This window comes from Penicillium crustosum, assembly GCF_028827405.1.
Source record: "Penicillium crustosum strain IBT 35664 chromosome Unknown utg000005l_segment0_segment0, whole genome shotgun sequence".
Taxonomy (NCBI): Eukaryota; Fungi; Ascomycota; class Eurotiomycetes; order Eurotiales; family Aspergillaceae; genus Penicillium; species Penicillium crustosum.
The window spans coordinates 641,510-668,100 of record NW_026623126.1 but is presented as its reverse complement, the minus strand read 5'-3'; the positions used below and the strand labels follow the sequence as shown (position 1 = coordinate 668,100).

The window sequence follows — 26,591 nt, the reverse complement described above, 5'->3', positions numbered from 1 at the left end:
TTACCACCCTTGATTGGATATCCGGTTCAAATCCCAATGGTGGCGATTCGAAAAGAAAATTTTCCCCCTTCTCCACTGGCAACATCATGACTCGGTCATTCGTATCTGACTTCCTTCCAAGGTGAAAGTGGATACCTTGTACATACAAGGTAAATGTACATATACTCCCGTACCTTGGGTATGTATGGAGTACATTCGTATGCAGTGATGTACCGTTGATGCAGCAAGGAACCCCCGGGGGTTTTCCTTTCTACTGGGTCATGTGATCCCCGGCCCAATGGCTGTTCATGATTCAAGTATCGGCAATTTTTCGGCTATGAGAGAATTGACTTCAATTGATGTATACGGAGAACGCCGTGGTGGTTGAACTGGGCCTCTTTGATCCATGGTCGGGCACCCAGTACCCTCGTACCTGGAAGAGTCAAGGCACACATGCAGATACAAATTGCGACACAAGATCGGCATGCCAGCTCATCTTAAGTTAAATCGGCCCAAGTCATCTGCCCTGCAATACGACTGCAACCCCCAGATTTGTGTCTCACATGCATGATGTACTATGCACTATGCAATTTAAACGGATTGCTGCCTCAGGCTACCCCGGTGATCATTGGGACTTAGTGAGCATTTTTCTTCCAAGGTGGGCTTTACTGGTAGTACAGAATCTTCCAAAATGGGTGGCAACTGGCAACTGCCCGAAGAAGTATACTCGGGTGCTACCGCGTTGTCCGAATAGGAACTACGATCGACATGACTTTCTCCTGGTACTTGGTGGAACCATACGAATAGATCTCATGGATAAAGATCCCGATCGTGTAATCTCGATTCAACTCTTTATTCAACAAACTCAGGACTCCCTAGGTCATGCAGACTGAAGCTATAAAAAAAAATGACTCGAAAAGAAAAACCGAAGTGATAGGGAAAGCAAGAGCAATTTAATATCATAATGCGGTCGTGATGTGGTATCAAACTGAGAAAGCAATGAGGAAAAAAAAAGGAACAATGAGCGCAGGAAAACAAAACAAAAAATAAAAAATAAATCAAACAAAAATAAACAAAAAAAGAGACCATTTGCCTATGCACGTATGTACGAAGTATGCAAGGGCCGCACTACCCGTAGACCAGCCCACCACACTCTCAGTACCGTTTGTACTTCTAAAATCGTCGTCAGCCACACCCACCAAAACAGGGTTCGTCGGAAACCACTTACATCTTCCATTTTGCGCCGATTGCTCGGGTCAAGGGTATTCCCCGCACCAAGCAGAGTCTGTCCCACAGCCTTGGATACTCCGATAGCGGGTCGGAGGATGACCGTGGGTGCACGTTTCCAGACTGCCTTTGCGGCCGCCTTGGCGCTCCCACTCTCCACCACCTCCCCAGGTACGGCGACGATCGCATCACGAGCTAAGAGTAGATCGCGTTCGAGACCGCTGAACGCCCCACGCAGTCCCTGAACCACCCCGACCGGCTGATCTGCGTACAGTGAAATCTTCTTCGCTTCGTCTTCGTCGAGGGAATCATCGTCGTGGGCTGCTGCGCTGGGGGTAGTCAGCATATCCTCCGCGCCTTGGAGGACGGTTTGTGTGCCGATGGCGAGTTTTGCGCCGAGTTTGACCAGCTCGTTAGATGTTGTCTTGGCGAAGGCTAGGGCGCCCTTTTGGATGCTGCGCACGATCCGGCCGTCCTTTCGATATTCATGCATTGGGACGACGACCAGGTCGCGTACGCCGCCGCCGACGTTGACTAGAGAGCGGATCGGTGCGAGACCGGCGAGCACACCGGGCAGTTGGTTCTGCTTGACATCTGGCATCCAGATGTCGTTGAGAGTTTGGCCCATTCGGTCGAACCCGGATACTCCGTAGATGATCACATGTCGTAGCACCATGTCGGCGCCATCTAGCACGAAGAAGTTCATGAACTCGGTTGTACGACCGGACCGGAGTCCTGCGTAGTCGACCCGCTTAGGCTTGAAGTCTAATTTGACTTGCACGGCGTTGATCTCTACTCGCTGCAAGAATGGAACATCACCCGGGGTATCAGATGGTTCGGCGGTCTCATCTCTAAACTCGAAGAATCGACTCATGAAGTCAAGAGCATCCTGGTCAACATGCAATCGGAGTGGGAGAACAGTGGCCTAGGAGTCAAGTTAGAAACAGGTCTGGGTAATTGATGACTTGGGAAACCCACCTTGAGGACAATCTCAGACGCAGCCAGCTCAGGCACAGGCTTTACAGTCAGAATTTCGAGGTGAACCATGCTCATTCCACTCTCTTTTTCACCTGCCTCACGCATGTATGTTGCGAACTTCTTCCATGTGGATGTCGGAACATGATCATAGATTTCTAGGTCTTTGACCCGCACATCTAACGAGCTCTGCGTCTCTTCTGAACCCGGTGGGAAGATAATCAGATCGGCAGAGACACCCTTCAACTCGAATGTCATTTTGTGGTGTTTGCTCCGATGCAAGCGCAATTTCTTCTCCCTCTTCGAGGTTGATCGGCCTTGGCGACTTCCAGCCCCAGTCACGGTAGTGGTTGTTGCGTAACTCCCGGTCTCACTGGCGAAATCATCGATATCATGATTGATCTCGCGGTGGAGTTCCCGCGGATCCTTGTTGGCGGGAATACCGATGTAAATGGAGTTGAATAGGAAATCGCCAATTACAGACTCCTCTTCATCTTCTGCTGAAGGCGACATCCGTGAGCCCCGAGAGCGGCGTTCTGTGGCCTTGGATTCCACATCCTTGACAGCTTTGGATATTGTGTCACGGGTACGTTGCCAGTCATATCCATCAAAGAGATTCCAGATGAAATGCACATCCCGAACACGTACACGCAAAGGACTCCGCTCGAGCTTCGTGTCGTTGGTGAAGCCGTAGGTGTTCTGCGTAGAGTCCCACCGATGAGCGGTTCCACCCACAGCTGATTTCTTTGCAAAATGGTCCTCCTGGAAGTCCAATTCCGTCATGCTAGAAGATACTTGGTACTGGGAATGGAAGCTGTCCAGCAGATCATTGGAACCCGGTTCCATGCCTTCAATGCCCACACCACCAAGACCGCCCTTCGCGGGGTAGAAATCGCTGACGTATTCAAGTTCGTCGAGTAGCTGATCTTCCCTGGACGATCCTTCGGAGATAGTTGCCAAATCATCGTCACCGGAAAGAGGGGGCTCGGCCGCAAATGCATCCCCGGTGAACGAGGCGAACATATCTTGGATGGGCATAACCTCTGTTCGATATTTGATATTGACATTTGGTGGAGTTGGAGGTTGAAGCCCATTCAGGATACTGATGAGCGTCTGGGTAGAATCCGCGCAGGTTTCGAGGATCAACAGATCATCTCTCAGCTCCACGTCCAAAGACTTCGTCCCATCCTCAGCGCCGGTAAGCTTGACACCAGCAGTTGCCGATGAGATGGAAGAAACAGGAACATAGCCTTTATCGATATACGCTTGGGCCTGGGTGTCTTGAGGAATGACAGAGCCCCGTTGGTGCAGGTTATCAGCACCCTCATGGTGCACATCGTCAATGATCATGAGCGATGCTTTTCTAATATCCAACGATGCTTCTGCAGATTCCTCCCCGTGGATACTCCCTTCGAACTTGGCATTGGTGAGGACTGCAAGGCCTTTTGCTGGGGAATTGCGAGGGTTGAGGCCAAGAACGCAATCTCTGAACACAACCGCTAATTTGACCGGCTTTGTCGAGGAGCTGGAATCATTAGACATCGGCCGCCCTGTCATCGAAGATGACGGGATTGAGCGCTCTGCAAGGTTTGCAACAGAGTTTACCATACTACTGGCCAAATCTCCGCTCATCTTGTCGTCACCCAATCCAAGGAAGGCCGTCACTGATGGTACCGTGTACTCGACAAGGAGGTTGTGCAGTTTGATTTTGTAAGTAGGATCCATCTCATCGGGTATGAAACGAGCCATCAGGACCGGCGGATAGGATTGGTCTGGATCCCGATATTTGTTCGGCGGCCACAGGGCATGCCCCACTAGCTCTTCGTCATTATTTCGACTGACGGCCATACTTCCAATTTGCGCTGCAGTGAGTGAAGGCATAGTGATGTGTGCAACTTCAACATCGGTAAGTTGACTTTCGATGTCCCCAACTTCTCCACCAACGTGGACGCGTCCTTGGAAGTCACGGACTAGCATCAAAATAAGAATACCAGGGCGATCATCTTCCGGCAAATACTTGGTGACATTGGAAAGCCGACTCAACTCGACAGCGAGAGACGAGAGAGGCTCTAACCCACTGGTATCTGAAATGACCGTTTCCAAGCGCCCTACTGTCGCACGAAGAACAGATCCTTGTCGTCGCTGGCGCAACAGCGTGTCTAACATGATATCATCTTCCACTTCAAATTTGTCCTGGGACGGGGTGATCAATGTCAAAAGGCGATCGAGATCGACCTCCTTCGGAGCAAAAAGGAATTCAAGACGGATGTTGTTCAGGGTGATTTTGGCGGGAGTATCAGATGAAGCGTCTTCAATTGAAAGTGGTCCAATCATTTTGGCCTTGTCTATTTGTATACCAATCCCTTCAAACCTGCTCACGATCTTGACGGCGGTCGTGGTGAGTTGAAGACAATGAGTTTCACCAGTGACATCCAAAACGATGGCACCAACTCGGGCATTGACTTTCCATAGGGCCGATTTGCCCTCGGTCGTGTTAACCGCTGGGGCGGGTGTCTCAAAATGTACACCACGGGGGCGCTGTTTGGACGGCGGCGGGCCGCCTTTGACTGTTGACACGGACGACATGGAACTTCCAAGTTCGAGAATGGTGCTTAGCCCGCCCATCCAGCCTAGGACCTCTTCCAGGCGCTGTACATTGAGGTTGATATGGAGAGGCAGTGTGGAGATGTCAACCTTAGCCAGATCTGCCGACTTGACCAAAGATATAGAAATATCTCCCTGTGAGGGGGATAAAACATCACGCGTAGATTCACGCATCTTCAATTTTTCATCAAAGAATATGATATCCTCTGAAGCGAACCCGAATGCAAACTTGGACACGTGGATATTCAACTTGGTAGTTGTGCTTTGAGCTGAAACGCGAGCATCCAGACCAGATAGAGTAAGACGAAGAATCACATCTTCCATGCTGTAGGGAGGAGATAACGGCGAGCCACTATTGTCGGACGAATATAAATGCCCGGAAACACGTTCGATGAACTTTATTGAAAATGCATGGACGACAAGATGAACAGGTGGTGTGCGTGCGGGCTGGTCCTTTGGCGACTGCTTCTCAGATAGATCTTTTTCAACCGTGCCAAGAGCTTGAGACAACTTTTGTCCTATCTTGGTCAGAAGCCAACCAGTTGCAATGTCGAAATGTACGGAGACAGAAAACACTTCGATGGCAATTTCGGGCAGTTCAGTCTCAGTACTTGATTTAGCCCGTGCCTCAACAAAGTCTCTTCCGAACCTCGTAGATTTGTAAGCTCTAGAGGCAAGTAGACTTTCTTCGGGTGCAGAGTCTCCAAAGCTAACTGTGGATTCATTCAGGTCACTGTCTGTATTCTCCTTCTGTGACACAGGCAATGGTTCGTCTGACACTTCTTCTTCTTTTTCGGTATCAGGAGGCGAGAGCCACAGCAAAATCTTGTCAACAGTCAATACCGACTTTCTCATCTCATTGATTCTGTGCAATCCAGGAGACGACGGGGTTGAGGGGCCGTCCTTGTGCAATGTCTGAGATTGGGCTTGGTCATCCAAATCATCCTTCTCAGTGATGTTGTCTTCTGATGGGGCTGTGTATCTTGAATTCGCTTCATCTTGAACTTGGGTGGACTGTGCCGGCTCAATAGGTGCGATGTTTTTAGATCGGTCATCAAAGGCACTCTGGGAGTTTGAGGCACCAGCAAACGAGCCCCAGGCGCCTGGCATTTGTGGCATGAAGCTCTCACTCGCATCCTGGCTGATGGCACTCATATACAGACTTTGTGCTTCATCGTGGGAGAAAAGCTGGGACTCGTTTAGATCGGCATTTGGGGTTTCTTCTCGTGAGCCCGTGCTGTCAGGCTCTGACCGTGGAGGAGATGTACGGGAGTGGTGGGATGATATGCTCAACTGTGATCTTTCGTTATGTTCATTTTCGTTGTAATCATTGTAACGCTGTATGGATGGCGTGGTTTCGTCAATTTCAGAGCCGATTTGGCTGTGATGTGTGTCGTAAGTTTGGGACATATGATAGCTGTCAGAGGGGATTATGGGCTCGCCAGAGTGTCCAACCTGTTGGCTCTGATACAAGCTTTGTCGACCACGAGCCAAGTGGCTTCTCCATTCACTCCCGGTCTCTCGGTCTTCTTGGGGGTGTATTACCGGTGACTGCTCATCATCAAAATCATCAAATTGGGTGTCAATAACCGAGTCTAGGTACCCCGGGTTGTCTTGGAAGGGGTCATCCCCAAATATCCGAGAATCTTCCAGATATCCACCGCGATGACTACCTGAGTCAGAGTCGGCGTCTGAGAATCGACCGTGGGAAAATACAGATGCCTCCAAGTTGTCTGTAGTGGTGCTAGAATGGCCGAAAGCTTGCGGCGGCTCGAAAATAGTTGACTGGGTCATGGCAAGGGGCTCTTCCTCGGAGCGATCCAATGGAGAGGGTGATGGCGCTCTGCTTGACGGCTGGCTCCCTTTTGACCGCATAGTCGTCGACGGGGATGCAGGTGCCGTGAAACGAGAGTAGTTTGAGAACACCAATGGGTCCGAAACCAAACCAACATTGATATCGGCTATTGAGATGAGTCGCTTCCCTTCTCGGAAAGGAAGACCCTCCTCCGAGCCGGCAGGTTTCTCAGATACCCCGTGTACATCGATTTCCCCCACGCTCAACAAACCCGCGACAAGGTCCGGCTTATGTTCAGGTTGCCGTTTTGATGTTCCGTCTTGCTTCAACTCCATATCCACTCGCACAACTGCATCTTTTATTTTGAGCTGGAGTCGATCCACAACGCCTTTCAAGAACCCAGCCACAAAGCTCGGCAATGATAGAGTCTCATTCCCAAGACCGAGCTCGTTATCATTATCGTCATCGGATGACCAGGCTAACGGGTCATGGGGCAGGACTTGCGACTGCGACGATATCGCAGCTTGCAGCTCTTCCCTTTCCTCCCTTGGCTCAGACTCAAGGAATGACTCTGCAAGACCAGACGGTGTGGGCACCGCCAAATAGTCATCCTTTTTGCCTTTCCTTTTTGTGTGTTGTCCCCTTTTCGGCTCCTCTGACAATAAGCGAATATGTACGTCAATGCCGGTGGCCTCGCATAGGATGCCGCTGTTGTGGAAATCGGCAGGAAGGGTGATTCGAAGAAGCTGAACCCGAACGCTGAGTAGCTCGCACGATGGAGGAAGATTAAGTAGAGTCGATAATTTCTATCCCGCGATGTAAATAGTCAGCCCGCACTGCTCCGTATGTTGCGTTCGATGATCACGGAAGGCGGCCCCGCCGCTAGCGGAGGGTCACTACACCAACTCACCTCTAGTTTGAGGCCAACATCCTTCAACTCGATGGTAGATCGTTGTCCCCAACGGATGCCTAGGTTATCGGGATCCAAGGCATCTGTGTCGACCAGGCCCAGGCGAGACAAGGCGTATTTGAGGAGCCGCTTCTGGAAGAACGATGGCATGAAGTACGACGCCATCGTGACTGTGAGCCGGGACAGGGCTCGTTCATGTGTGGACTCGTATCATCGAAAATAGCTTAACAAAAACAATAAAGCAGCCAGCTCCGACAAAGCGGAGTGGATGGGGGGAGGTCGTGAAGGGGGGAATGTTCAACAATGACGTTCCGGCACCTGATAAAGGCGATAAGTGACCCGAGTCAGGCGCCGACGTGCCAACTCACCGATTGACAACAGATTTGACCAATTATCTTCTCATTGACTTGTGATATGTTCCAAGTTACTTCAATAATTCCCAAATTTGACCTACACTAGTTGGACTATTGTCAAAAATGGTCTTCGTGTTCTCATATTTGTTCCTGCTAAAGCTACTATGTATGTGACTTGTATATTGTGATCCACATGACCGAACTTCAATCATCCCCAGCATCGAATTCAGCGAACTCCAGCACAACCCACTCGCAGAATTTCTCGAAATCCGCGGCGAAATCCCGCAGACGCTCGGATTTAAGTCCCTTCCCCATAACTCCATTTTGAATTCCAGCTTTCCACTCGGCGGTCGACTCGTCTTCATAACAGCTCCACCGGATGGAGTTCTGCGCCATCATTGATAGGCCGACCAAATCCACATTTTCAAGTCCCTGCAAAGCCTGCCAGAAATCATGAGTCAACCCATTCCTTCCATGGCCAAGAATTGCGGGGTCGTCGTTGCACAGCGAAACAGGGACACCTCTGGACAGTAATGCGGGCAAAGGATGGGATTTGATGGAGCTAGCAAGGCGGAGCACTTCGTTCGAGATCGGGCAGCATTCAACGAGGATCTTCTTCTCTTTGACTAAATCAATGAGCAGAGGATGCTTGTAAAGCGAGAACGCATGGCCGATTCGTCGAGTGCCAAGAAGGATGGCGTCGAAGAGGTTGTGGTCTGTCGCGTCGCCGTCGCCGAGGCATTCTCCAGCGTGGAAAAAGAAGGGGATATCAACGCCTTCTTCTGCACATTGCTTTCGGAACCAGAACAGTACCGGGACGAGGTCGACTAGCGGTCTTCCGTTATCCTCTTGGCCAACAAGATCAAACCCACTGATCAGATCAGGGAACTCCTGCTTCGTTTCGATGCACTGCTTCATGCTGTTGACAATCGCCTCATTGCCAAACCACCGGAGCGTAGTCCAAATAATACGAGGATCGTAGAAGTCTTTCCCTTCATCCGTTTGTTTGAACTGAGCCACGACATCTTCCACTACGCGACACCACTCGAAGTAGCCTTCTTCGGGTTTGTCATTTCCTTCTTTCCGAAATTGGAAAACGAATCCAATGCGGAACTCCACATATCGAATTCCATCCTCGGCAAGCTGTCCGAGCAACCGGAGCAAACAGGCACGGAAGATAGGCTCGTACATCAAGAGAGAGTCGAGAATGGGGAAAGTCTTTGTGAAGATAGACCAGATTGCGTCCACTCCATGGTGGTGGTGATATGAATGCTCCGGCACAAGGACACATCGAGTGTTCAACCATTCCCGGAATCCCTTCTCTCCCCCGTTGGGGAAAGAGGAGGCGGCCTTCTGGATCGAGATTAACGACGAGGCCTCGTATGTTTCCGACCAAATAGTTGGCTTGTCTTCGGATGCTTCTAGAGGCTGTGAGGAATACTGGAAAAGTACGGGCGCTTCTTCGTAATCCTTGGCTGTGATCAACGGCCTCGGCGCTAACATGTGTATGCCAGGCGTGGAGAATGCTAAATCAATTAGGAAGTCAATGTCGAACATGGCATCCATGTGGGCATGCAGAAGGGACCCCTTTGGCATCTTTTCCACGATTTTCCATAGTTTAGTCGTCTCCATGCGGCCTTTGGCTAGATTGAACATGACACCGGGGTAAAGGATCTCATCTGCCTGGTGGGCCACATGCTCTTCCAATCCACTTGTCCACAGCTCATTCTGTTCCTGCGCTCGGATCTGTGACACGATCTTTGTCGCCCGGGCGGCAATAGGTGATAGAGATTTGCGCAGATTTGCATCTACAAAACAAAGTCAGAAAGGGGTTTTTTTTTTTTTTTTTTTTTACTTGATTTGGGTGAGAAATATACCGTGACGTCGCTTTTTCTCTTCCATAATTAAAGCATCACGTCCTTTCAGATATTGTTGGATAAAGGGATCCCCAACTTGAGGGATGCCCTCTTCCAGTTCCCACTCATTCTCTGTATTTGCCATGATTTGAAGTGATGCAAAATCGAAAGGGTTGTAGAGTAATCAAGGCTTAAAGTGGGCCGGATTGTCGGGAGGGGAAAGATACGCTCCCCGCCTTAACCGTTTTCGTATTTTGGTTGCCCAGGATTATATCCTCAACTTTCTTTTGATTGGCGCAGACTTGAAACAGCTTACAGATGGAACATTATTGGAACATTGGAAATGCGGTTGAGCTGATTTATTCACCCGCATTTGTGCATAGCCTAAGGTAACTATAATATACCTCGATTTTTGCTATGATCTAGTACCTAGAATTCTATATTGATTTCAACACGTATCCCCGGCAAGTGCGATCCATCTGGAATGCCACTCCCGCAAAGCCACATGCTGAACATATGTCAAACCTCCGTCGGGCGTTTCGGTTTGCTCTCCATTGTTCCACTGCATCAACCCCGTAGAATACATGCGCCATACATCCCAAACAAGAACACCTAGTCTCCGATACGGTTGTATTCTTATCAAGGTGTAGTTATGATCTGGCCCTTGATACGCCAGGACCCGGGCCCAATCTTTATACATCGCCATTTGGCTGGGGGCCTTGCCACAGTATCCGAGACCAAGATGCCACGCTTCTGTCACTGAATCGGTTCGAGGCGTTGATGGTGAAGGCCAAACTGTGATATCCATGCTCCTTTCGAGATCAAAGGAGAGGAAAAGTGGTGGTGGTGTCTCCATTGTGTACCACCACACTCCTTGTAAAGATTCCTCATCTTCACCCTGGTACGGGTAGGAGTAAATTGGACTGAAACCCAGGTCGGCTAGTACTGCGGCAACAGTGGCAATGACTTCAGAAGTTAGGTAGTCGATGGAGTTCCATGTGTGGTACTCTTTAAGCCTTTTCATGGAATCTTCAGACCAATTCAAGCGAGATCCGTAGTTATGCAGGTCGGAATAGTGTCGTAAATGCCACAGAGCCCAGTAAATATTAGACTCCTCGACCCAGGAGAAGGGTTTGGCTGCCTTTTCGGCACGAATTGATCCAGACAAAGATCCCACTGGCAAGCCACTGACGACGGAAATGAAGTTCTGCTGCATCGTCGATAGACATTTACACGCAAGGCGTTGGATCTGGGCAGAAATGCGTACCATCTCCAACACTTCTGCGCCATAGCTATGAATATCAGGCTGGTGGTGAACACCGTTGGTGCATTGGATGTATTCCTCTAGACTGTGGACGTTGAATGGGGGGCTGTGGAGAAGCCTCACTTTCTGGGTGATCTCTTGAATGGGGGCGGCTGATGCAATTGTGTTCGATGCCACCAGCCCTTGAAATAATAGTCCTGGCCGATCATGGAAGATGGCATCCACTCGGGGCGAGGCTATCAGGAGACTTTCTATACCCACAAAGTCCGATGCGCAGAGGAGAATGTGGTTTATGAGCTCGGCGGGAAGCCGTTCAAATGGGTCCATTGCGAGGAAGCAAAAGAGGTCACTAGGGAGGAAGCTGGGGTGTCTCTATAAACAAGGGAATCCATATTCTTGAGCACCACTGATTTCACCACTGGAGTCATAGCCTATGTATCTGTCTAGGCAGCAAAGCTTGGCAGGGCGGGGTGGAAAAGGGGTGGGGTGGAAACTGGTCGAACTAGATGTGCTAGTGGAATACCTAGATGAATTAAGCGAGGGACTCTGGGAGAAAACAGCCAGTTTGTTTATCGCAATGTGGGAGTGCACTTGATCCCGTAAAATTAGATTTGGTATTTTTGGATTTCGTTCGGGCTTGCACGCGGTGGCCGTTTGCCAGTCAAGATAGCAATCACTTGACGGACAGAAGCAATGGCAATGTGTAATTCAAGTGCGGATATCTCCATCAAGTATATTCTAGGCAAGGTCTTGAAGGAGGTCAGTTGATCTAATTCGGATTTAGTCGAGCAAATTCCCTTGTGACAGAGACAAGAGTCTGCATTTGCATTTCCGGGACCTCCCGGAGGCATTTGAAACAGCATTGTAAGTTAAGAGGGATATGAATCCGCAAATTTTGCGGCAAATAGCACAAGGCTTCGTGCATTGTGCGTTAGTAGAGAAACAGGATGCCGTATTCGCGCAGTAAAGGTTTAGTCCATGCGAGACTCCCATCTGTCTTAATATGTAATTTATTTGTCGAGAAGAGAGAATGCCGAGTCCAACATTCAATGTCCGCTAGAAAACTTTTGCTATCAACAGATGAATTCTAATGTGTTCAGGAGGCGTCCCTGAACAATCCCTTGCAAGCCGTGTAAGACAATGTTGTAAAACTAAATCAAGGGCTGGCTGCATCATTTGCCGGAAAATGTCTCTTCCGGCAGGCGCGCTCTATTGATATTCAGCTATGGTGTCGACAGCCCATTATCGTTGAAAAGTTAGTATCTTACTGTGTATGTCCCTGCATACAAAGTCGAAAGGTTAGCCTTTCGTAATTTCAAAAAGAGTTCAATGTAGATTCAATGAGGACCAAGGGATAATCCTGAAATACAGCCGCTGTCTTACGCCATGAGGCTTGGACTAGGTTTCTCTTTTGCCGAGATATTAGAAGCTGCTCCCATGTCTATAATTGGCTTGACACCCCAGATGGCTGAACTCTGTCCCCAATTCGGCCTTACTATGTACGGATACTCCCTGGACTCGGAGCGTGCTGCATCGAGCTAGGACATTGACCAAACGGGTTTGATGAGGTACGCGTTCTTTTTATTTGGGAAAAGGGATAGCAATCAATTGTTATCACCTGTAAAAATATCCGAAAGCTTGGCAAATCTGATAACTTTTCAGGATTTTTCTTCGATGCGCGCTTTCCGGTTCATGGAGAGAACTTCGTTGGCCCCTAATGCCAAGGTTCCATAATAAATTTCCAAGCAGCCACAGGAAGCTTGAACCGACCTTGGAAGCGAATAGACCCGATGGGGTCTCCATGACGGTAACTGAATGCGGTAATGATCTCTAAGCCACTGGCGATCTGATTAGATCTTGTCACTAGCTGACGCCGGGTCGTCTTTGGTTCTAGTGGAGAAAGGGTCCACGGGCTGGGCGAATATGTTTGGATTACATTATATTTACATCGCGTATGTTGTAACACTTTTGATATAGGAGGAAGGGATTGTCAATTTGACCCACATATGAGCATTCAAAACACAGCAATCCAATGTGCCGACTTCGGTGGTTTATGTGGGAATTTCGCATGTTTTATCTTATATTTTACTTGCCTTTCCCTTGTGGTTTCAACATACTCTTGAAACCTTCAACCTGTTTGAGTTCTTGGAATTTTGTGTTTCATATCCATTGTCATGGCGCTTCGTCCCTTGATACAAAGGGCCCGGTCGGTGCTTCATCGAATGAAAGTCGACAGAGACGAGGCTGCAAGTTCTTCGGTCGACGTGGACAGAAATACAGTAGAGGCAGAGAAGTCAGACGGACCAGTCACCCATCCCGAAGAGGCACTTCCAAACAATGGTGCCGAGCTACCCGGTGTGCCCTTTGAAGAGCTTCAACATGGTATCCAAGAAGTTGAGGCCGTGGCTCAGACCTGGTCGAAACTGTCCTTGGTCTTCGTTTTCATCAAGTAAGTCAATTTACCCCCATCCTCTGTACTTTTGTTAATATTATACTTTCAATAGTATGTGGTTCCTTTACTTCACTTATGCCTGGATATCGTCAGTTGATGGTAGCTTGAGCACTTACGTCGCTAGCTCTTTCCAACAACACTCCCTATCTGGACTTCCTACCGCCATTGCAGATGCTTTTTCCGCTGCCGTCTTCCTTCCAGTGGCCAAGATGATGGACACTTGGGGTCGAGCCGAAGGGTTCCTGGTAATGTCGATTTGTGCCACCGTGGGGCTGGTTCTCATGGCCTCTTGTAATAGTTTCGCTGTCTATTGCGCCGCAAATGTAAGAGACACCGGGTATATCTATGAAATATTGAGGGGGTGCTAATAGGGAATCTAGGTGTTTTACTCCATCGGCTTTAGAGGCATGCAATTCGCCGTGGATGTTATGACTGCCGATCTCTCGCAGTTAAAGAACCGAGCTCTGGCATATGCTTTTACGTCTTCTCCATACATTATTACGGCCTTTGCTGGACCAAAGGTGGCCGATCTATTCTACGCCAATACTGGCTGGCGGTGGGCCTATGGCACTTTCGCGATCATCTTCCCTATCGTGGCTGCTCCGTTGTTCTTCGTCCTAAAGTTCAATTTGTCAAAAGCCAAAAAGGGAAATGCCGTGGTTACCAGAGAGAACAGTGGACGATCGTTCCTTCAAAGTGTCTGGTTTTGGACTCTCGAGTTCGATTGTGAGTATTTCAAACTGCCAACTGATTCTTCTACACAAAGCTAATACCTCGTATAGTAATCGGAGTTTTCATCTTTACTGCAGGACTTGTCCTCTTTGAGCTTCCATTTGATATTGCTAGCGAGGCTCCTAACGGCTGGGGCACAGATTATATTATTGCTATGATTGTGGTTGGATTCTCGATGCTCTTCTTCTTTGCTTTCTACGAGAGGTACATCGCTCCTACGCCTTTGCTCCCCTACTCCTTCCTCACCAATCGAACCGTCGTCGGTGCATGTCTTTTAGATGCCACGTACCAGCTTTCGAACTATTGCTGGAACAACTACTTCTCAAACTTCCTTCAAGTGGTTAATGATCTCACTATTGCCGAAGCAGGGTATATCACTAATACATTCGATGTGGTTTCTGGCGTACTTTTGTTCTTTGTTGGATGGGTGATCCGCAAAACCGGTCGCTTTAAGTGGCTCCTTTACATTTCCGTTCCTCTATACATCTTTGCTCAGGGTTTGATGATCTACTTCCGTCGTCCCGGCCAGAGTGTCGGTTACCAGGTTATGTGTCAAATCTTTATCTCCATTGGCGGCTCGATCTTCATCATCGTCCAGCAGCTAGCTATCCTCGCTGCCGTTGATCACCAACATATCGCTACAGCCCTTGCGTTGCTCAATGTGGTCGGCACCATCGGAGATTCTGCAGGTCTTACTATTTCCATGGCAATCTGGAACAATACATACAAGAAGGCCCTCACGTGGTATCTGCCAGACTTGGCAAATTTGGATATGATTTACGAAGATCTCGAGACGCAGTTGAGCTACGCTCCTGGTACACAGATGAGAGAGGCCATTCAGAAAGCGTACGGCTATACACAGGTTAGGATGCTTTCTGCTGGCTTGGGTGTGATGGTTCTGGCATTCGCCTGGACTATCATGGTCAAAAACATCAACCTGAAGAAGGTTGCTCAGGTCAAGGGTATGGTGTTCTAAGGTATCAACATGGACCTCAGAATGTTCATCGCCTGTCATCCGCCGTCCAAATTTTGTACTGTGTTTGTCTGCACAATTCGATTCCTCCTTCTGCTGTATTTACTAGGTTTTAAAGCATGTTATGGTGTCTGCCATAAATATATATTGTTTCATTTCTTCGATTTTCGACGCTTTGATTCTTATCCATTCCCTTTGGATCTGTTATTTCTTTCAAATTTATCGAGGGAAATTTTTGAATCTAGCTACATTATCGTGATGGCTAAAGCGGATGTTGTGGTTTCAAACCCCAATTCAACTACTATCACAGTCTCGGCAGTACTACGTAAGATTTCTAATTTCTAATATTGAAATTCCTTTACATACTGATATACGTGATAAGAATATTTGGCCGCTTATATGGCCGCTTATATGGCCGTATGATATGATGTCTTTTTCTTGGGTTTTTTAGATATTTCGTTTTAGATATGTAAATAACATATGTAAAGGTGGTGAAAAAAAGTATACTCTATATACAAGACTTGGCTATACATAATATTTGATTTTAACTTTCAAGCCCGCGGATCTTCTCTTCCTATACACGATACTTTATACCTTAGCTGTTATACCCCGTATAATAAGGTGAGGCCTCAAAATATGCGCGGATTTTTATAACTATATATAACACAAATCATACCCTACATTCACGACTGAAGACGCTTTTTGTCTAAGTTGTACATTACTACGACACTTCAGATAGACAGCTCCAATATTACTAATAACTAATTAATTTCCAGCCTCGCATCGTGCATACTTGTAAAGTTAAAATGCTACGTAGAAATATTAACCAATGAGAGAGTTATGTCCCGCATGCTATATTTACCTAGTCACTCCGGATATAGTAATTCACAGGGCCACAATTTACATAATGAATGTAAGGCTTGGGTACCTAGGTAGCGTGTTATTATGTGTTACTATGTATTTTCTCGCCGATCTGGCATTGCTGGAGAAACATGTTGCACAGATATTCGCCAAGACACAAGGTCCAGCTTGTCCCGTAAACGCCACTCAACTTGATAGGTAGCTTGGTAGCTCTCAGTACCTCCAAAAGACAAGGATGTGTTGATCCCTCGACCTAGATATCGTTGAATGGAAGCTATTGTATTTGATTTGGAATGCAATTTCTAGTGATTGAGAAATATTCATTTTCGTTGAAGTTTCCTTGTTCAACTTCGTAATTAGAGTAACAATCAAATTAACTATCTCCCAATATGAACGATAGAAGTAGACCTTTTCGCGATAGGAATAACACCTGAAATTGAGTAGAAAAGATGAATGAATGATCCCGTACAGTCTAGATGGATAAAATGAGGTAAAATGGTGAATATTTTAACAATTTTTTATGGTAGAACAAAATTCCCCTTGCCCTGAGATAATCAAGGGATAAGTGGTATCCTTGCATTAGTCTTGTAACGATGCAAACCTTATTTCTAGATGGAAGCTATATTAAACAAGCTCCCTGTTGGTACTACATGCTCCCAACGGAACCTCAATTCAGGACGAACCTTGGAAGTTGTGTCCATCTGTACTGTTCGGCATATCCTACCTATACTTTATGGTCATTGAAAAGTCATGAAGCAAGCGGCGGGTATTCTTACCTTAGGTCTCGCGGCATTAGCTGTGCAGGCCGAGGAAACGGCTAAATGCGAGAGGACTAAGGTTGCTGTCTTGTATGATCATCCTCTATGCCTCACACATGGATGTTTGGAACGAACCAGAACTAACAATCCACAGGGGTGCGGGTGTGGCTGGAGTAACAGCGGCGGTAAGCTTGCCCTTATACCAAAGATGACCCCCCTGTCTACATATTAAATGCTCATGTGTACAAAAAACAGAAATCGCTCTCAGACAATGGGATTGATGACTTTCTCCTGGTTGAGTACCAAGACCGCATTGGAGGGCGTATGCATGATGTGAGCTTCGGCAGCGGGCCAGATGGCCATCCGTATACAGTCGAAGCAGGAGCGAACTGGGTAAGCTTTTACAGTGCCTGTTTGAAGAGGGTTATAGGTGGTTTACTTACTGGTATCAGGTGCAAGGAACAGTTCAGGGTGATGGCCCTGAGAACCCAATTCACACTCTGGTAAATCACTCCACGCGGATATTGTTATTTTATGCAGCTAACGCCTTTCTCATAGGCCAAGAAGAACAACATCATCACCCTGTATGTATGGAGGTTGAGAAATCAAGATATGATTGCTAATGACCATTGAAGGGAAACCGACCAGGATAACACGACATATTTTGATGATAAAGGTCCGGCGGATTACGAGTATGCGATTCGCGAGTTCACAGACGCTGTCCACAAAGTTACCATTGACGCGGGCTCCCTCCTAAAGGACAACCTCCAGGACCGGTCTTTCCGTGCCGGATTGCGTCTCCAAGGCTGGGACCCAGCCAAAGACGATTCCTACCGACAGACTGCTGAATGGTGGTTGTTTGATGGTGAATTTGTTTACACTCCTAGCGAGAGCTCTGAAATCTTTACCTCAGTGGCCGAGAACGCGACCTTCAACTATTTCTCTGAGGAAAATCTTTTCGTATATGACCAGCGTGGCTTTGCGACTATCATTCGGGAGGAAGCTGCGGAATTTCTGTCAGAAAACGACAGCCGTCTCCGTCTTAACACGCAGGTGACTGGCGTCGACTACAACAGGGACTCTGTCACTGTGCGGACGAATCAGGGTTGCATAGATGCTGATTACGCTATCATGACCTTCTCGCTGGGAGTTCTTCAGAAGGATGTTGTGGACTTCGCCCCCCACTCCCTTCTTGGAAGAAAGAAGCCATCCATAGCTTCGAGCTTGGAACCTACACCAAGATTTTCATGCAATTCCCGGAGCCCTTCTGGGATAACGCACAGTACCTCATCTATGCGGATCCTGAAACTCGAGGCTACTATCCCGAATTCCAGCCCCTTGACCTCCCGGGTGTGTTGGAAGGGTCGGGTCTCATGATCGCGACCGTTGTAAACGACCAGTCTTACCGGGTAGAGGCGCAAACCAATGAAGAAACACAGGCTGAAGTCATGGAAGTCTTGCGCAACATGTACGGTCCGGACATCCCAGACCCGACTCATCTTTGGTACAAGCGGTGGACACAAACTCCTTGGTAAGTTTCTGCACCACATCATCCGGGGACCCAGAACATCACTAACGACACTAGGGCGTATGGATCTTACTCCAACTGGCCCCCTCAACTAGTCTGCAAGCGCACCAAAACCTGCGTGCGAACGTCGGAAATGTGTTCTTCGCAGGCGAGGCCACTAGCCAGGAATTCTTCGGCTACTTACAGGGCGCCTACTTTGAAGGCAAACATGTGGGTGACTTCATTGCCAGTTGCTTGCAGGAAAGTGGCAATTGCACAGTTACGGACGAGCAGCAAAAGTATGCCGTTCTGACTGGAGTGACACCATACAACCTGTACAATTATGATCATGGCTGGTTCGTGGATACAATCGCTTGATATATCCATACTATCCCACAGAGGGCTAGAGTTTAGGCAGACTGGACATGGCGGTGGATATCGGCCTAACGAAGCCGACATACCGAAGGATTTATTAATCCTACATGTTTTCTCTCGGCTGCAAATACCTCTGTCTCGTCCACTCATGTATACTATTTACTTCTTAGCTATAGGATCCTGTATGGGATCTGTCCTGACCTCGCACGGTTGCGTCAGGATGCAAATTGCTTCCATACCGGTACTTCGCAATGTAGCCACCACAACCAGAGCGTAATTCATATCTATGTCTAAGTTATAACACGGTAAATACTCGGAAAGATAACGCAGGCCACTTTGATTCTATGTAAAAATTCACTTGAGGTCGAAAAGAACAACCAGAACAGCGAGTTCTCTTTTAATCATCTTCCAAACCCAAAACCTGGAGAGACAAGGACCACAGCCTGGCCTCTTTCTTCGCGTCATAGGCCCAAGGTGCATATCCGGGACCCCACTGTCCGGCAGATGGCTGATACGGTTTGGATATTTGGCAATCCTCCAAATATTTGCCGCCTGCTCCCTCGAGATCTTTCGAGGTTGCCGCCCAGACAGTCGTTGCTGCACCTTGCTCGGGGCTCTTTAGCAACAGACCAAAGGACTTATCCTCCAAAGAAGCCTTCAATTCATCACTAGGGATATGTCGGCCTAACTCGGTAGCGATGGAACCGGGGTGTAGGCTGAAGGCATGCAGACCTTTAAAGCCATATTTACGGGGTACATTCTCTCATGAAGTCTAGGCTAGCTCGCCCGACCTAGAGTAGTTATAATACGGCTATCCATTACTTTATTACATTATATAAAAACTTTCCCAATTAACAGGAACTACATTGCCGATAAAGAGACTATATCACCTGAATTTTAGTGATAGATCGACTGGCTTGATACTTTCATCTCTGGTCCAAGTGAGGCACTTCAGAAATGGTTAACAAATCTGAAATCTGCTCGCATTGATACCAAAGGTTGGAGGAACTAGAGGACAGAATGCGGGAAAGATAACCTGCTTAGAGTGAGTGACATTAGCTCGGGGGACGGTGACGAATGATAGGACTTTTTATGGCTCATGTATTGATGACTATAGTACGGCTATTTCCACAATGGGTTGACTCTATACCATATTTTTGGAGTCTAATAGAGCGACCTGCAGAGACAATAACCGGCGGATGGACTAGCGAACGAATATTTTCACCACTCTTTTTGCTTTAAATATGTATAATAATTCCATATTGGGAATACGAGGATGTGGATGTTTCCACCCCACAAATTTCCATGCATGGCAATTGGCGTTGCAATGAAATAAGATAATGGGTATCGGTATAGGCTTCAAGAAGGTGAAGAGGAAAGGAAGGGTTACCAAGCTCTTATATAGATTGAATCGTCACCAATACGCTTCTTAAGCAAGCCTAAACCAATCTTTCAACAACCTGAGATGTCTCATTCTGCATTAATGCTCCGCCAGCAGTCGATATTTTCCACCGAGCAGTATAATTAGCTGGGTTGTACTGACTTTCGCACCAATCGAACGTAGCTGCGCAAATTGAAGGATTTCAGTGACTTGGTACCATTGGTGGCCCGCAATGGAGCGAAGGAGAGAAATGGGGGCCATAAGCTTGGCGTAAGATCAGATAATACGAACAACCCTATTGAGACAATAGAGGGAGCCGATCTCGGATGTATCTATAGCCTGTTTCTTGGGGGCCAAAAGATTATCAGATCAAAAGATATAAATAGAACCTCATTTCCTCGAAGAACATCTCAATTACCATCTCTTCTTCGACCTCTTTTAAGCATTGAAAACCATAACAAAAATCACCATGAAGCTCTTCAACGTCGTTCTTGTTGCTGTTCTTGCTGCTTTCGCCAATGCTGCTGCTGTCCCCAACGCCGAAGCGGCTTTGAACACTAACCCTCTTGAAAAGCGCTGCAAAGGAAGTATGTTTCTATCATGACTATGATAACTCTGCTATAGTTACCTCTTTGGAGTGTTAGAAACATGAGGCTAACTCTTCATGTGATACTAGCTCGCAGCCCCTGCTATACCGCCAGCGAATGCTGTAACGGTGTGTGTGTCAGTGGTGGCACTGCCAACAAGTTCACCAAGTACTGCAACTAGGAACCTTTGCCTATTTAATTAAAGTATGCTCTAGTGTATCTATCTAACAATATACAATGTTACTGACCAAATATTATCACTCACAGTTGTCTCTGGGGCTTGGGACTTGTACGGAACTTGTTAAAAGTGCAAGATAGAAAATAGTCATTACATGTATTCAAACAAACTGACATATTCAAAGCCAATTTGTACATAATAAGATGTGTTGACAGTATTATTTGGTGCTTTTTTGCTTCCCTACTTCGGATATCTTCAATGGTTGCTTTCTTGTCGGTCATCTTCCTTCAAACTTCCATCCAGAGACTGCTCTGTCCTGATCTACCTTATTTAGTACATTTCTCCGGATTTTGAGCCTGTTTCCGATAGCCCACTTCTTTTAACCAACACATACCGCATTCAAAGTTCGTTCTGCGGCGAAGCGTCACTCCACGCCGTGAGATCCTCAATCCCCGGGGCCATCACGTCACCAGTCACCAGTCACCAGTCACCAGTCACACCCATCAGTGCCTATGCGCCAACGACTTGGACGGTTACTAAATATTTCGCGCTTCTAGCACGTCTCTCCGCACTCGACCAGCCTGTCCCAGTCGCAACCATGTCGACAATTTCCGAAGAAAACTAAATTTTCGACTTCGAAGTCAGCGACAATGAGATAGACGCGGTTGAATTGATTCCCAAGCTGAAGGGTGTATCCAACTGGAGGTAATATGATGCGCACATGTTCATGATTTTGGGGTTCAACAATCGTGCGTATGTGCAGTTGACTAGGGATGAGATTATGATGTCGCCCGCTACCACCGAGTTAAGAAATTTGTCAACCTCCGCTATAAAAGGGGAGATCCTCACGTCTTAGCAATGCGCTTCAATAAGGCTCTCAGGAACTACACTGCTTTTGTTGGCAACATGACACCCATGCAAGAACTCTACCACTTTAAGAGTGCCGTCCTCGGCAACCCTCGGTGTCGTGTGTTCATTCCAAACTTCACGACCAATGAAGAAGACCCCAATTTGATGGACCAGGTCTACCACGATTTTTGCTTGACCATGAGAGTGCACCAAATGTTGTCAAGGTCGTGATGAGGTTATGATACCTCTGGGGTTCTCATTTGGTCATATCTCAATTATTTGTCACACTCATCCTTCTTCCGCTTCCGACCTTCTTCCTCTTTTTTTCTTTCTTTCTTTCCTTGTTTCATTTGCATCCTTATTTCATTTCTATCGGACCTAGGATTTCCTTTCAAAGCGTTGTTTCTTGGCTCCCTCGGAGAACATTGATCTGGCATGTGGCGCAGTGAAGCTTGCCTCGGCTGGGGCAGCATTGGCCCTAGCATAGTTTCGTTCCGTCTCATTACACTAGAAAGGATGATACTGTTGCCAATATTCGTCTTCAATCGAGAAGCAATGAAATTTCCAACACGCCCGTTTTGCCTTTCCGGCTGTTGGTTGACCGGCTGTGTTTTCAATGACCATCTGACATCTCCGTGTTTACTTGCCTACTCCAGGCATCCGGTTTGCTCTCTCTGTTAGGCTTCTTGCAAGTTTCAATTATATAGATACCGCTTTTTCCATCTACCTTGTCTAGTAGGTCGACCAATTGATGAAGCGTAGTGGGAGATGACGGTGCGTTCTGAACTTTGATTATATTGCCACATATTCCTTCATTTTCAGTAGTAGCCTCTTCGATGGGGGCAGAGGAGGATAAATTATACGGAAATCAATTGGCAAATGCATTTTACATGGTATCTTTTGGTGGTGGAAGCGTATTTGCAACCATGAAAGCCTGTCAAGACTCGACCTGTATAACTAATTAGTTATAGACGATGCTTTTTACCTAAATGCCCAAGTACCAAAATTATCAGTGGGTCTTTGATTTTTAGGTGACTGGCTGGATTTTAAGTTATTCAGCCACTGATCACTGGTCAGTGTCAATTTCTGACAAACCTTAAAGCTTTAAGAGCATATACTGTTGTAGTGCCTGGGGCTTAGCCGCGGGGGTTAGCTCTCTAGAAATACATAGGTATTCTCCTCGTTACATGTGGGTTCCAACCGTGGAAGGTTGTCTGAGGATAGAGTTCCAAGGTTATCTATGCCGGCAGCTGACCACCCGTGGATATACCAAATTGATTCCATGGTTGGCATCCTACCTTAGCTCAGTGGGTCCGGGCTAACCATGCGATTACGTAAATATCTGCATGTTCCCACAATCTCGGAGGGCTTCCGAGGTCACGGGCGACAAGGTGACAATCAAAGATGGCCTAATATATGTTGTATCCCTTGGAAGGTCTTAGAATTCATTATACGGAGTAGATGACAAGTTTTTCTATTGCCAAGAAATGCCAAGGTGTGTCTCCTGAAGCGCCTATCTTTCGCTAAAAGATTATCTCTGAGGACCACACGTGTGTCTCTCGGACCTTTACTGCTTATCGAACTTTTCGCTCCCGTCTCCAGTTTTTTTTTTAACGCTAAACCAAAACTTATGGGGCAAATTCAGACATCGATGGGACTCGAGAACAACCCACAATGCAGATCACACACGTTTTGTACAGTAAGTAACTATGTTTTACATGAGTATTCCGTATCTGTTCACATTCAGCCTCCAATCCCTTGCTTAGCGCTCGGGTACCACGACCCCCTGGAGAAACTGGAGAAATCTCAAGTATACCAGCTAGTGAGCTGGGCGGAAAGACCTCGGGAAATTAAGCACACGACCCATATTGCTCCACAACTACCCGGTGCGGAGAGACTTTCGACTTGAGAGAAGTTAGCCTGAACCACACCACCAATCAGTGGAGACTGCAGGGGTTGTTGTGGCAAGATAATGTTACCCTGTCTTATCAGCTTTGCCGTCAATGTGGTTACATGTGGCTGTAGCTGGTTCTCGGCGAGACGGCGTCTCCGCTGTACACCGTCGGTCAATCCATTCATTGGCATTCTTGTAGCCAAACAGGATGAGAAAGGAAGAAGGTCCGATGATTAGTGCGCTGTGCCAATCCTTAGGCGTTCTTTATCTCTGATCCCTCAGCAAATATAATATGCAATAAATTAATTTTTAAAGAAAAAAAACACAACAGGATTCGCGGCCAAAAAAATCCCAACGGGCGATTCCGAATTAATCCTGCCCAGGTGTGTCCGTGTGTTTATTATAAAGGACCAAGTTTTCTCGGTGAAATAAATCTCAGGCGGGTCTGGATTTGTCTGGATTTGGTATTTTCGGGTTTCACTCTTAATTGTAAAATTTTCTCACGGGCGCCTGTACTTTTCGTACCTTGCCAGTGTCCAAGTCTGTGACGGTGAAATCGTGATGGATAAAACCCAGGAAGCTGATCCTGCGGGATCGCAGGTTGTGCATCATGTAGATCCTGTGTTGGAGCCGGAGAATCAGCATCACCATGCTCATCAACACCATACTGCCTTCGCCGAAGAGGGACGTCAGGATGAAGTGGTCTATTCTAAGGATGCAGGATTTGAGAAAGGCATCGTGCCTGAGCAAACACCTCTGGATCACGGCAGCAAAAATTCTAACGACGAGGAAGCCGGTGAAAATTTCCCAGCCAAGCGCACCTGGTATCGCCGTGTGGGAAAACAATGGAGACATATGGCCCATGCTGTGGTCTGGCTTCTGTTTACCGGGTAAGTGAACCATGAACTACTTTCTTTGGTTCTACTCGATTACAGTGGTACTGTATGCCCTGGACTCAACTCCATGCTTACACACACTTCTCTAGCTGGTGGATTGCCGGCCTGATTTTACATCGACATGATATAGGATGGCTCATCCCATTCTTGCTCTATCTTGCCATCACGCTACGAATCATCTTCTTCTATGTTCCCATTAGTATCATATCCAAGCCCATGCGCTGGGTCTGGGATCGTACCGCACTCCCTTTCGTGCGCATGATTCCCGAAAAGCTGAGAACGCCCAGTGCTGCCGCGCTATGCATTGGTGTGATTATTATTGGCTCGTTCGTATCTGAAGAATCACAGGATAACACGCGTGCCAACCGTGCAGTCAGTCTGTTTGGAATGGTTGTCTTCATCTTCGGGCTATGGCTCACATCTCGAAACCGCAAGAAGATCGTCTGGCACACTGTCATTGTTGGCATGCTGGCTCAATTCATTATTGCTCTGTTCGTGCTCCGCACTACTGCAGGATACGACATCTTCAACTTCATCTCAGGCCTTGCCACTGATCTGCTTGGTTTTGCCGCCGACGGTGTCATCTTCTTGACGAGTGAGGACTTCTACAACTTTGACAATGGCTTTGCACCTGGATCGTTCTTCATCGTCAGCGTTATCTCCGCCATTATCTTCTTCGTCGCCTTCGTCCAGCTCTTGTACTACTACAATATCCTGCAGTGGTTCATCGGCAAGTTCGCCGTCTTCTTCTTCTGGAGCATGCGCGTCTCCGGCGCTGAAGCCGTTGTCGCTGCCGCATCCCCCTTCATTGGCCAGGGTGAATCGGCCATGCTGATCCGCCCCTTCATCGCCCACCTGACCATGGCCGAGCTGCACCAAGTTATGTGCTCCGGCTTCGCTACTATCGCCGGAAGTGTCCTGATCGCCTATATCAGTATCGGTGTCAACCCACAGGCAATGGTCAGCGCCTGTGTGATGAGTATTCCCGCTTCGCTAGCAGTCTCGAAGTTACGTTGGCCCGAAGAGGAAGAAACCCTCACTGCAGGCCGTGTCGTCGTCCCCGATGATGAAGAACACCGCTCCGCCAATGCCCTCCATGCATTCACCAACGGCACCTGGCTCGGTCTGAAGATTGCTGCCATGATTGCATCAACCCTCTTGTGTATTATCGCTCTCATCGGTCTAGTCAACGGCCTCCTCACCTGGTGGGGCCGATACCTGAACATCAACGACCCCCCACTGACCCTCGAGCTGATCGTCGGATACATCTGCTACCCCATTGCCTTCCTGCTTGGTGTCTCCCGTGACGGTGATCTGCTCAAGGTTGGCAAGCTGATTGGTACTAAGCTTGTTACCGTAAGTTCCCTATCTACATAATAATTTTTCTCTTCTAACCAGCCATAGAACGAATTTGTCGCCTATGATGCCCTCCAACACAACGCTGAGTACAAGGACCTCTCCGACCGCTCTCGCCTCATCGTTACATACGCGCTCTGTGGATTCGCCAATATTGGCTCCCTCGGTAACCAGATCGGTGTCCTTTCACAAATCGCGCCTGGTCGGTCCAGTGATGTCTCGCGTGTTGCATTTAGCGCTATGGTCACTGGAGCCATTAGTACTTTCACAAGTGCGACGGTTGCCGGCTTGTTGATTACCAATGAGAAGCAGTACTTCAGTACGTCTTCTTAGATACTACTTGGATCTTAATGCGGGCGGTGGTTGTTTGATTTCAACAGGTTATTTGAGTATTTATTTATGGAGTTGTCCAATCCTGATAGCGTCGACTTGAAAATTGTCGGCAGAATCAATTTAATTATGTATTTTTGTTTCTTCACTTCTACGAGGGAAGGACTGTGGCATGCACAGTCTCGTACCGGATTTATTAAATATTGGAAGACTTAAGCTGCGCATATCTTAAGATAAATCTTCCTCTTTCTTCGAAGCGGCATCAGAAGGGCCGTGGATTGCAACGCTATGTGTATCATAGCTGAGGACACGGAGGAAGCTTACAAGAAAGCTTCCTCTAAGAGAAAATGCAAAGAATACGATGTGTATGATAAGCTTTTACCTACAGTGACGCGAACGCTGAGGTCAAGAAAGGATGCGAGTATTGATAACTACGTATGTCAGTTTAAAACATGCTTATTACCCTTGCACAAATTGACATAACTTCAAGCAGAGACCC

General features: G+C 47.5%; 8 protein-coding genes across 8 annotated transcripts; 4 read left to right on the top strand and 4 right to left on the bottom strand.

Moving 5' to 3' along the window:
- Nucleotides 1-1,134: 1,134 nt before the first annotated feature.
- Nucleotides 1,135-7,655, bottom strand: atg2 (uncharacterized protein; the record flags this gene model as incomplete). The annotated part of the gene is made up of 4 exons (XM_056878663.1): nucleotides 1,135-1,152; nucleotides 1,208-2,131; nucleotides 2,185-7,386; nucleotides 7,491-7,655. The coding sequence occupies 4 exons, from the start codon at nucleotides 7,653-7,655 to the stop codon at nucleotides 1,135-1,137; spliced, it is 6,309 nt and encodes a 2,102-aa protein (XP_056723982.1).
- A 392-nt stretch (nucleotides 7,656-8,047) lies between these two features.
- Nucleotides 8,048-9,844, bottom strand: N7487_010932 (putative CECR1 family adenosine deaminase; the record flags this gene model as incomplete). The annotated part of the gene is made up of 2 exons (XM_056878662.1): nucleotides 8,048-9,651; nucleotides 9,721-9,844. The coding sequence occupies 2 exons, from the start codon at nucleotides 9,842-9,844 to the stop codon at nucleotides 8,048-8,050; spliced, it is 1,728 nt and encodes a 575-aa protein (XP_056723981.1).
- Nucleotides 9,845-10,147: 303 nt separating this feature from the next.
- N7487_010931 (uncharacterized protein) lies at nucleotides 10,148-11,290 on the bottom strand (the record flags this gene model as incomplete). Its single annotated transcript, XM_056878661.1, has 1 exon — nucleotides 10,148-11,290. One exon carries the CDS (start codon nucleotides 11,288-11,290, stop codon nucleotides 10,148-10,150), a length of 1,143 nt encoding a protein of 380 aa, XP_056723980.1.
- A 1,895-nt stretch (nucleotides 11,291-13,185) lies between these two features.
- Nucleotides 13,186-15,123, top strand: N7487_010930 (uncharacterized protein; the record flags this gene model as incomplete). Its single annotated transcript, XM_056878660.1, has 4 exons — nucleotides 13,186-13,412; nucleotides 13,468-13,738; nucleotides 13,796-14,141; nucleotides 14,198-15,123. 4 exons carry the CDS (start codon nucleotides 13,186-13,188, stop codon nucleotides 15,121-15,123), a joined length of 1,770 nt encoding a protein of 589 aa, XP_056723979.1.
- Nucleotides 15,124-16,731: 1,608 nt separating this feature from the next.
- N7487_010929 (uncharacterized protein) lies at nucleotides 16,732-18,624 on the top strand (the record flags this gene model as incomplete). Its single annotated transcript, XM_056878659.1, has 8 exons — nucleotides 16,732-16,829; nucleotides 16,894-16,924; nucleotides 16,995-17,132; nucleotides 17,192-17,242; nucleotides 17,298-17,323; nucleotides 17,375-17,906; nucleotides 17,939-18,270; nucleotides 18,363-18,624. 8 exons carry the CDS (start codon nucleotides 16,732-16,734, stop codon nucleotides 18,622-18,624), a joined length of 1,470 nt encoding a protein of 489 aa, XP_056723978.1.
- Nucleotides 18,625-20,471: 1,847 nt separating this feature from the next.
- On the top strand, nucleotides 20,472-20,770 carry N7487_010928 (uncharacterized protein; the record flags this gene model as incomplete). The annotated part of the gene is made up of 2 exons (XM_056878658.1): nucleotides 20,472-20,589; nucleotides 20,679-20,770. 2 exons carry the CDS (start codon nucleotides 20,472-20,474, stop codon nucleotides 20,768-20,770), a joined length of 210 nt encoding a protein of 69 aa, XP_056723977.1.
- A 2,652-nt stretch (nucleotides 20,771-23,422) lies between these two features.
- N7487_010927 (uncharacterized protein) lies at nucleotides 23,423-23,701 on the bottom strand (the record flags this gene model as incomplete). Its single annotated transcript, XM_056878657.1, has 1 exon — nucleotides 23,423-23,701. One exon carries the CDS (start codon nucleotides 23,699-23,701, stop codon nucleotides 23,423-23,425), a length of 279 nt encoding a protein of 92 aa, XP_056723976.1.
- Nucleotides 23,702-23,967: 266 nt separating this feature from the next.
- On the top strand, nucleotides 23,968-26,095 carry N7487_010926 (NupC/NupG family nucleoside CNT transporter; the record flags this gene model as incomplete). Its single annotated transcript, XM_056878656.1, has 3 exons — nucleotides 23,968-24,400; nucleotides 24,496-25,762; nucleotides 25,811-26,095. Exons 1-3 carry the CDS (start codon nucleotides 24,072-24,074, stop codon nucleotides 26,093-26,095), a joined length of 1,881 nt encoding a protein of 626 aa, XP_056723975.1. The 5' UTR covers nucleotides 23,968-24,071.
- Between the last annotated feature and the right edge of the window lie 496 nt (nucleotides 26,096-26,591).